Here is a 10,034-nt window from a genome sequence, read left to right on the forward strand (position 1 = left end):
AGAGCAGGGGTCTCCCTCCAGCACAGGGAGCAGCTGCCTTCGCAGGCAGGAGGTTTTACGAGCCTGCTTTTGTTCCTTGCAGCACCCGTGGGGAGAGGGTGGGTGGGGGGTCCGCCGCCGTCTTGGCTGTTCAGCATCTGAACCTCCCTCCCATTAGGGGAGCCCCTGTGCCACCTCCTATTCCAGAGGCCACACTCTTGTCCTCCCAGACCCTGGCACAGCAGCAGGTGCCAGCTTGAGCTTGGCCCAGCAGCTGCCTCCCTGGGGACTCTGTGCCTGCAACGGGCCATGGAGAAGTAGGGGCAGTTCCGAATTCCTGCTGGTGGTGAGCGACGTTCTGTGCCCAGAACCTGCTGTGGCATTGTCACGAATGCCCCCGCCTCCCCGGCATCCAGCAGGTCCTCCAGCCTCCCCTGAGACTCTGTGGTTCCCAGGATCTTCCAGCGCACCTCTCCGTGGCCTCACTCAGCCCAGGGAGGTGTCTTTTATTTGTAGTCAAGCACCTGTTGGTGGGTATTGACATTGTTGCCAATTTTTCACTCTTACAAGGCTGAGATGAGAATCTCTGTCCCCTGTCCCTGTGGTCAAGGATTTCCAGAGCGAAGCGTCCTAACTCCTGCTGTTCATTCTCCCTCCTCCCAGCTTCCACAGTCTGCTGTGTGCTGCTCTCCACGACCCAGCCTGGTCATGTCTTCCAGAGACCCGATCGCCCCGCCAGAGGTGCAGCCCTGACCTTGCTGCCTCAGCATCCTTCCCTTCCCGTCGGACATGAGCAGGAGGTAGTGCTCACAAAAGCACACCCACCTATAGGCTGGGTGCGGTGGCTCATGCCTGGAATCCCAGCACTTTGGGAGGCCGAGGTGGGTGGATCACCTGAGGTCAAGAGTTCAAGACCAGCCTGGCCCACATGGTGAAACCCCATCTCTACAAAAATACAAAAGTTACCCGGGCATGATGGCGGGTGCCTGTAGTCCCAGCTACTCAGGAGGCTGAGGCGGGAGAAGCGCTTGAAACCGGGAGGTGGAGGTTGCAGTGAGCCAAGATCGCACCACTACGCCCCAGCCCGGGCGACAGAACAAGATTCCGTCTCGGCCGGGCGCGGTGGCTCAAGCCTGTAATCCCAGCACTTTGGGAGGCCGAGACGGGCGGATCACGAGGTCAGGAGATCGAGACCATCCTGGCTAACACAGTGAAACCCCGTCTCGGCCGGGCGCGGTGGCTCAAGCCTGTAATCCCAGCACTTTGGGAGGCCGAGACGGGCGGATCACGAGGTCAGGAGATCGAGACCATCCTGGCTAACACAGTGAAACCCCGTCTCTACTAAAAATTACAAAAAACTAGCCGGGCGAGGTGGCGGGCGCCTGTAGTCCCAGCTACTCGGGAGGCTGAGGCAGGACAATGGCGTAAACCCGGGAGGCGGAGCTTGCAGTGAGCTGAGATCCGGCCACTGCACTCCAGCCTGGGCGACAGAGCGAGACTCCGTCTCAAAAAAAAAAGATTCTGTCTCAAAAATAAATAAATAAAATAAAATAAAGCACACCTACCCAGATAAGGGGTGAGGGCACCCGTCACAGCCAGACTTTCATGAACACACACACGCCTATGCCCACACAATCACACACCCACGTGCACGCGTGCAGTGACGCGCACCCTTCTGCTCGTGTCCCACTGTGTCATTGCTCTGGGCTGGGAGGTGTGCTTCCTGTTCCATCTTCCCCGCTAGCCAGTAGCTTCACAAGGACAGAGACTCTGCCTCACCCTGCCCCCCAGAGCCTGGCACACCTGATGTCTAAACACGGTATAGACCCAACAACACTTTCTGTACAAACAAATGTAGGAACCACAATGTCATTTTAATGACCTCAGACCAGTGACAAGGGCAGACTGACCAGGGGCTGTGGGGGGACCCCAGAGCGACCTCGAGGGCGCCCTGGTGCTTACCACCTGGAACCTGGTGAGGCAGTGGGAGAACTCCTGGCGGACACGAGTGGAAGTCTTCTTGAAGCTGAGAGCTCAGGGGAGTAGGGGGACATCTGGTGGACGGTTGTTGATGATTGTTGCAGAGAAGAAGGAAGCCAAGGAGGGGAGCCTGCAGTGAGGGCGTCCTGGGGTTCTCGGGTTCTTACCACCCTTGGGCCACACCATCTAGTCCACACCCGAGGAATTGGTCAGGTAGAAGGGGCGGATGACCGTGCGGAAACTGTTGAAGTGCCCTGCTGGGCAGGGGAAGAAGGAGGTGCTCTTGGAGCTGTTGGTGTCCAGGGCACTGGGAATCGCAGCCTTCCGGCCCTCGAAATCGGTGACGTCTGCCACAAAGAGCCCTTCGCAGAGCGTCAGGGCTTTGTTTTCGTAGGCAATGCTGCGATCCGAGCCGCCAGACTTGGTGAGGCCCAGGATGGGGAGCTCGTCGGAGGAGCAGGAGAAGCCGTAGTTCCAGCAGCTCTGAATGGTGGGGAGGTAGACCAGGGACCAGGACACCCTCTTGTCGTGGAAGAGGAAGCTGGGGTGTTGTGGGGTCTGGAAGGACTGGTAGGGGTAGTATCTGTAGTCAGAGGGGGCTTGGAAGTAATTAGAATATTTGACCAAAGATCCCTGTCTGGACTGATAGACCAGCTGTGACTTCCGTGCACTCCAGGAACTGTCCGTCACAGAGGCGCTCCAGGTGGGCGAGGTGTAAATCCGGGGCTTGTAGGCATCTTCGGTGAGGTTCAGGCCTTTGTACCGGGCCAGCAACTGGAAGGGCACAGTGTGGAATTCCAGGGCCTGCAGAGTCTTCCTCTGGAACAGGGCCTTGTGGCTCCAGTACAGGGTCAGGTTGAACTGCAGCTCAAAGAGCTCCTCAGGGAGCATCATAGGGAAGCGGACCTTCCCCACCAAGCCCTCCACCTCCTCATGGGAGGCGCGCTCCCCCCAGCTCCAGGTGTCCACGGCCTTCAGCAGGGCCAGCTCGCTGGGCACCACCAGGTCGCTCCTGGGCAGCAGCAGCTGGAGCAGGTCTGTGGGGACACTGGGCCAGGCCTCGGCCTGTGTCAGGGCCTCGAAGTTCCAGGCCAGGAACTGCAGGCAGAGCTTCTCCAGCAGGGTGTCCCCTGTGGCTAGTGCATAGGCATACAGGTCCAGGGGCGTCTGGAACGAGGGGTCCTGGGGGAGGAGGATGGCAAAGAGGCTCGCACAGTAGCCCTGCAGCTGCTTGGCCCCATAGGCAGAGGCCAGCTTGTGGAAGCACTTGACCGACGACAGGGCGATGTCGATCCTTCGGGAGTAGAAGTACCTGGGGAGAAAGAGGGAGAGTGGATGCCGGCCCCACAGGACAGCAGGGGAGCCCTGAGCCTGCCTGTCCAACACAGCCACCCGAGTGTGCACAGCGTGGGAGCGAGCATGCGTGTGTGTGCAACTGCGCGAGCGCACGTGTGACAACGGTACATGTGCATGCAAGAGTGTGTGCAGGCGTGCGTGTGTGTGGGTGTGCTTTTGAAGCGGGGAGGAGGACAAAGCCCCTGGCAGCCCCAGAGCCTGAGGACGAGACGGCTCACCTGAGAAAGTCCCTGACCATGGGCACACACTCGGCATCCACACTCATGGTGACATTGCTGCCTGGCTCCTTCCACAGGGCCTGGGCCTCCGGGTTGGCAGTCAGGATGACCGTGTGGCCACAGAAGTCGAGGGCGTCCTCGCCCTGCACGCTCACACTGATGGACAGGTCGCAGCCCTGCTGGCTGTCAAAAATCTGGCCAAGGACTTCCGAGAGCTCCCTGGAGAGGTCCAGGGTGTGGGTGCCCCTGGTTTCTAAGAAGGCGCGGGAGGGAAGAAGGCTGTGTTAGGAGCCGGGACGCTGCCACTCTCTGGGGGCAGAGTCTTCATCTGAAAGTGGGGGGTTAGTGGCTGCCTCATCCACTCTGGAAGGCTCCTGGGAAGATAAGGGACAGGAGAGACCAAAAGTGTCGGATCCCTGGGCCGTGAGGCCCCACCCCTTCCAGCCCTGGGGAACAAGAGCAGCTGGGACCTGGCCAAGCCTGTCCAGGCCCCCGCTTTAGGCCCTCTGCTCTGTGCTGCTCCCCCGATTCAGGCAGCAGCTCTGCAGGGAGACTTGGTGGTGCTGACTCTGGAGCCCCACTCCCCAGCCTCAGTCATCAGCTACCACTGACACTGCCCTTCTCAAACCAAAACCACTGCCTGCTTAGATGGCCTGAAAGTGAGGGTCCTGTGGTAACCCCATTTTAGAACTCTGGGGGTCCTCGAGCAGCCTCCTGTGGGGGACAAGACCTGCAGAAGTCATGGGAGGCTCCCGGGTCAGGGGTCAGTGTGGTGTACCCTCCCCCCTTCTTTGAGCCCCTCTCAAAGCCTAACTCAAAACGAAATCCCATAGTTTTTTCTTTGTCACAAATATAATAGGTTTGAAGTAACCATGACCTTTCAACCAGGTGGGCTTGCCCTGGGCCTCCTAAAACCTGAGCCACTGCAGGACCCCCAGCTGCCTCCCACCTGCACGCCTCACCACAGCTCTCCCGCCCCAGGAGCTTTTGCCCGGCACCCACAGCCCCGCGTGCTCCGCCTGGCCTCCCCCGGCCCCCGACAGCCCCATGGCATCTCGTGGGCTTCCCGCACTGTGAGTCTAGGCTTGGCTCCAGCCATTTGTCCATCCCATGTGGGCACAGGGGCTCCCTGGGATTCAACCCCTCCTGCCTTAGGGGCCTCCAGCTCCTGGCAAAGGGCGGTAGGCAGGAAGTGCCCAGGCTGTCCCGTGCAAGCCCAGGAAGAACCACCTTGGCACGGAAGAAACACAAGAAACTCAGATCCAGGGCCTCCAACCCACAGAGCAGCCTGGGTTCCCTCCACACCGGGCTGGGTTGGGGGAAGCTGGCTGGGGCGGCGAGTAGTCGGGCCTCCCTCCGCCAGGACAGGCTTGAGCCTGTCGCCTGCTGTGAAGTGTGTTTCCGAGCGGGCGCTGGCACTTCAGGTCAGGCTGCAGCCAGGTGTCCTGCTCACTGAGACTGTGGCTCCCTGCCCCACACTCCGGTTCCGCCTGGAGACTTGATGGTTCTGGGTGTTTCTCCAGAAGGGGCTGGGGAGGAGTCTGGGACTGTGGGACTGGGAGCTGGTGGGCTCTTTGGACGTCCGGGACTCTCCATGTGGAGTGGGCAGGTGGTAGTGGAAGGAACCTTTGTGTGCTTCGTGTGTGTGTGGGTGGTGCCGGGAGGGGCAGGGGCCACGGGACCCCAGGGCACGCTGGGGCCTCCGCAGGGAGGTGCTCACCATTGGTGCAGACCACACCAGCGTCTCTCTCGTGCCTGCAGTTGCTCTTCAGCCAGCCCAGGGACTTGCAGTCGGCCAGCGAGGCCTCGGTTCCCATGCACTGGACCTCGTCCAGCATGATGGGGCCTGATCCTGTGGACACAGCAGATGGCAGGGCTGGGGGTGTGATGACTGCACCTAGGAGTCCCACAGCGAGACTCAGCCCTTTGTTCCGCGCCCCAGCCGTGCGGGTCCGTCTGCGTACAGGTCCTTCACCGGCGAACCACGGTGGATATTCCAGCAAGGGCTGGGTTTGTGATTGCAACGTCAGGCCATGAACTTAGCCTTCATGCTTACAAAGCTTACTGGCTCCTGCAGCGACATCACGTTCATGTACAGTAATTGCGTGCCTATCCCTGCAACATCAGGCGCACATACTGTATTTGTGTGACTATCCCTGTGCTAAATAGTTGGTGGATTGTTTCTCTTTTTTTTCCAGAATCGCAGCTGCTGCGTCAGTGGAAATCTTCCTGCGTACAGACTTTTCTTCTGAGGGGAAATTGTTTCAAGAGGATAAACTCCTGGAGTGGAGTTTCTGGGCCGGAGGGAACAAGCCCAGCCCAGCTCTTGAACCTGCCCAAGCACCCGCCACCGTCACCGGCCAAGTGTGGGTGACGCAGTCCCACCGGAACTTGATCCACAGGGCTTCAGCGCCATCAAAAGTGTTTGCTCTTAGGCCGGGTGTGGTCATCCCAGCACTTTGGGAGGCTGAGGCGGGCGGATCACTTGACACCAGAAGTTCAAGATCAACCTGGCCAACATGGTGAAACCCCTTCTCTACTAAAAAATACAAAAGTCAGCCGGGCATGGTGGCAAGTACCTGCAATCCCAGCTACTCAGAAGGCTGAGGCAGGAGAATCGCTTGAACTCAGGAGGCCGAGGTTGCAGTGAGCCGAGATCGTGCCACTACACTCCAGCCTGGGTGACAGAGCAAGACTCCATTTAAAAAAAAAAAATTGTTTGTTTGCTCTTGCTAAATTAATAGTAATCCAATTTGCATGTCTTTGAAACCTGACTGTCTCATCTTCGGGAATTTGCCCTGCCTGGGAGCTGGCTGTGCTGTGGGTCTCAGCTTCGAAGGACGGGGACAGCAGGCCCTACCTTGCCCGAAGGCAGCTCTGCCCAGAGCCTGGGTGGCGTTCTCAAAGCCCAGGGCCCGGCAGACGACGCTGGCATCAGTCAGGTCCCACAGGTTGTCACACACAGTGCCCCACTGGCCTCTGTAGAAGATCTCCACGCGGCCCTGGTTGGTGGCGCCCCCATCGGCCAGCCGCATGTCACCATCGTTCATGCCTGCAGGCAGAGACGAGCGAGGGCGAGGCTGGGGCCTGCGGCACCCACCGCCCGCACCTCCAGGACCCATGCTGTCCTGGGTCTCCCCTGCTGAGCTTCTTTTCCAGGGTTTCAAGGTCCCCTGGCCTCCCTATGAGGGAGGAGTGGAAGATACATACAGCCCCCTGCCCCACGGAGGCTAAACTCGCTTTTCCTTGTTTTAGGGGTCTCAGCCCTTCACTCCATAGACAGAACAGGGGCAGAGAAGCCCCAGGTTCTCAAGCACTGGGAATGGAGGTGGCAAGACCCCAGGGGAAGGATCGTGGGGGAATGGAGGCCCCGTGCTGACCCGCCCGAGGGTGTCTGCAGTTTGGGGGTGCTGGCCTGTGGGGGCACAGGCCTAGGGACCCCTGGGAGCACAGGCGGAATGTTTCCAGGGCAGAGAATGGGATTCCCACTCCACACGTCCTTCTGGGACTCAGCCTGCCGACACTCCAGCCCCTATAGGAGCTGACAGAGCCGGGCAGGAGCTGGGTGCCTGAATCTAGCTGGGGGCACATCTGGCTTCCGTGGGGCCCCCAGGATGAGCGTGAGCCTCCAGGGGCTCACAGTGTAAAGGATGTGAGGAAAAGCAGCCAGGACCCTCTGGAAGATTGACCTGCGTCCGAGGCCGTTGACTTCACCACAGCCCCGGTGACTGCTGGTTTGACCAGCTCCTCTGGTTCCCTCTGGACAGAATGGAGGACTCCTTAGTGTCCTCTCTATAACCTGCATCTCACCTGAGCGCAGGTGAGCCCCCTGGAACCTCCAAGCCACCATCACTTGGGATACTTGGTACCGCAGGCAGGAGAGAAGACCTGGCTCACCGCTGGGCCCCGGGCCCCAGGCAGAGCATCTCCTTGAAGCTCTGCGCAGACCCAGGCTGCAGCAGCCTCACAGACTTTGGCTTTTGGCATTTCCCAGGGGCTCAGCTCACCTTGGGTCCCTGCGACCAGCAGCCACACCCAGAAGAGCCTCGGAGGGGCCATGGCCGCGCTTGGATGCCCAGATCCCACTGCAGACAGAAGCGGCAGAGTGAGGCACGGGAGCCAGGTGGCCCGAAGCCCGGGGACCGGCCTGCCCATTAACCCTTCAGCCCGACCTGGGCTGTGTGGCAGGCGGGATCCCACTCCTGCAGAGCCCACTATGGTCCCAGGAAGTGTGATGGGTGCTATGGAAGCGCCCCGCAGGGGCCCCTCACCTGGTCTGCAGCATGCTCCTGGAAGGATGTGTAAGACTTGGCTAGATGAAGGGGTGGGCTGGGGGTACCCCCTGGCAGTTAAGGACAGCAAGAATCGGTGACTAGAGAGGCAAGTGAGCTCATCTCAAAAACCCAGGCCCCGGGCAAGGCCGCCCCATGGGCATGGGCGGGGAGGGTGGAGAGGGAGGAGGCCATGGGCACAGGCCCAGGTCGGGAGGCCGGGTGAGCCTGGTTAAGATCTGGGCCTTAATCTTCAGGCAACAGACCCCCGCAGGGACTGTCCCAGAGGCCTAAGCAGGCAAAGGCAGCCTGCAGCCTGCAGAGTGGATGGGAGGGGACTCGTCAGGAGAGGCCACGGAAGCTGGGCCGGGGTGACAGATAAGCAGCAGGGAGACATACCGGGGCTCCATGGTGTTCGGATGGGGAAGACAGGGGAAAAGGGTCAGGGCTGCAGCTCCAGGTGGGCCATGCTGGGGGAAGAACGGGGAGGAAATGCTGAAGTATCCCCAAGACACTGACACTCAGGCTGCGGTTGGGGAGGTCCGGGTCTCCGCCTTCTGGCCTGGTGTTCTTGCCTCCGTGTAATTTCCACGCTTTTGTCTTCGCCTGCCTCCCTCCCCCACACCCCGCCAGTGGAGAGACAGGTATGGCTTCTCTGGCTCGGTAAGAATCCTGTGACACCTGACACTGTCCCCTCAGTTCAGCAAGCCAGGGGGAGGCCTCTGGGTGGCACTGCTGTGGGCACTGGCTGGGAGTCTGGGCCTGGTGACCTTGAGGCTGCTCAGAGGGGGCCTGGTGGATGGCTGCAATGGCATCGCCAGAGCTTGTTGGAAGTGCTGTCATGGCTGGCCTCGCCCTAGCCCCTCTGCATGGGAGTCTGCATGAACAAGTACCCTGGGAGCTGGGTGCCCTGGCTGGTGAGAGCTTTGCTCTGGGACTCACGCTCACTGGCACTGCGCAGCCACCCCTTATCAGGGCTCCCCAGGCACCACTGGAGGCCTTACCGTGACCTTGAGAACCACCTTAGTTACACCCCACCTTACAAGTGAAGGAGCTGACACCCAGAGAGGTAAATGGGCTCCACGTCCACAGCCATAGGCAGGGGGTCTGCTCGGTGGAGCCCACCTCTCCTCCCTGCGTCAATGTCAGTAGATGGCTAAAGACGCCAGGGTGTGACCGCCTGTCCTGTGTGCTGGGGACTGTGCTTGTTTTAGCACTGAAGTTTCCCTGTGTCCTGGGAAACCCTCAGTCCCAGGCACGCCGGTATGGGTGGACGCCCTCTCCACTTCTGTCCCCAGCCACTTCACTCCGCTGCAGCCACCAGGTTTGTCCGTCCTGGGAGAGTAACTCAGGGCCTTGGAAAAATGGCCAAGTGGCCAGACGCGATGGCTCACGCCTGTAATCCTAGAACTTTGGGAGGCTGGGACAGGTGTATCATTTGAGGTCAGGAGTTCGAGACCAGCCTGGCCAACATGGTGAAACCCCACCTCTACTAAAAATACAAACGAAGAAGGAGAAGGAGAAGGAGAAGGAGGAGAAGGAGAAGGAGAAGGAGAAGGAGAAGAAGCTGGGCATGGTGGTGCGCATCTGTAGTCCCAGCTACTCAGGAGGCTGAGGCAACAGAATTGCTTGAATCTGGCAGGCAGAGGTTGCAGTGAGCCATTGCACTACAGCCTGGGTGACAGAGCAAGACTCCATCTCAAAAAAAAAAAGCGGGCAACGAAGCACCTGGCAGGTGGCGTTCTGCCCTCTGGGTGGCAGCGGCTGGCGACTTTTGCCTGATTCCTTCATATGGGGAGTTGAGACCCGGCTGCCTGTGTTGGCCCCTTCATGCAAATCAGAAAAAAAGGTGCTCTTCCTAGGAGTGGGTGCGGGCCTAGGCCAAATGCACAGGCCCGAGAGAGGCCAACCTGGATTCTAACCCACTTGCCCTTTGGCTGGTATCCTCGTGCAGTGAGCCACCTGCTCAACTGTACACAGAGGCCCTGTGGGCCTGGGAGCAGCAATGACTGTTGGTGGGCTCAGGAGCCCTGGATCCCCAGCTCCAGGCCTATGTGCAAACAGGGAGGCATGACCCCCACTTGCCTGTGTAGAGAGAAGGGTGCCCTGGCCGGGCGCGATGGCTCACGCCTGTCATCCCAGCACTTTGGGAGGCCGAGGCGGGTAGATCACCAGAGGTCAGGAGTTTGAGACCAGGCTGGCCAACATGGCAAAACCCTGTCTCTACTAA

The 10,034-nt window shown here is 59.9% G+C and overlaps 1 protein-coding gene across 3 annotated transcripts; it reads right to left on the reverse strand.

The window, feature by feature from the left end:
- Window positions 1-1,832: 1,832 nt before the first annotated feature.
- On the reverse strand, window positions 1,833-7,635 carry LGALS3BP (lectin, galactoside-binding, soluble, 3 binding protein). Of its 3 annotated transcripts, XM_011989839.1 has the most exons (6): window positions 7,541-7,635; window positions 6,394-6,585; window positions 5,254-5,385; window positions 3,534-3,786; window positions 2,130-3,271; window positions 1,836-1,974 (listed from the first exon to the last, which is right to left on the reverse strand). In XM_011989839.1, the coding sequence occupies exons 1-5, from the start codon at window positions 7,590-7,592 to the stop codon at window positions 2,146-2,148; spliced, it is 1,755 nt and encodes a 584-aa protein (XP_011845229.1). In that variant the 5' UTR covers window positions 7,593-7,635; the 3' UTR covers window positions 1,836-1,974; window positions 2,130-2,145. The 3 variants fall into 3 exon arrangements, with proteins under 3 accessions (XP_011845162.1, XP_011845302.1, XP_011845229.1); XM_011989772.1 differs by having other exon boundaries at window positions 1,833-3,271; XM_011989912.1 differs by lacking the exons at window positions 6,394-6,585; window positions 7,541-7,635 and having other exon boundaries at window positions 1,833-3,779; window positions 5,254-5,364.
- Window positions 7,636-10,034: the final 2,399 nt, after the last annotated feature.

Source organism: Mandrillus leucophaeus, unplaced genomic scaffold, assembly GCF_000951045.1.
Source record: "Mandrillus leucophaeus isolate KB7577 unplaced genomic scaffold, Mleu.le_1.0 Scaffold1, whole genome shotgun sequence".
Taxonomy (NCBI): domain Eukaryota; kingdom Metazoa; phylum Chordata; class Mammalia; order Primates; family Cercopithecidae; genus Mandrillus; species Mandrillus leucophaeus.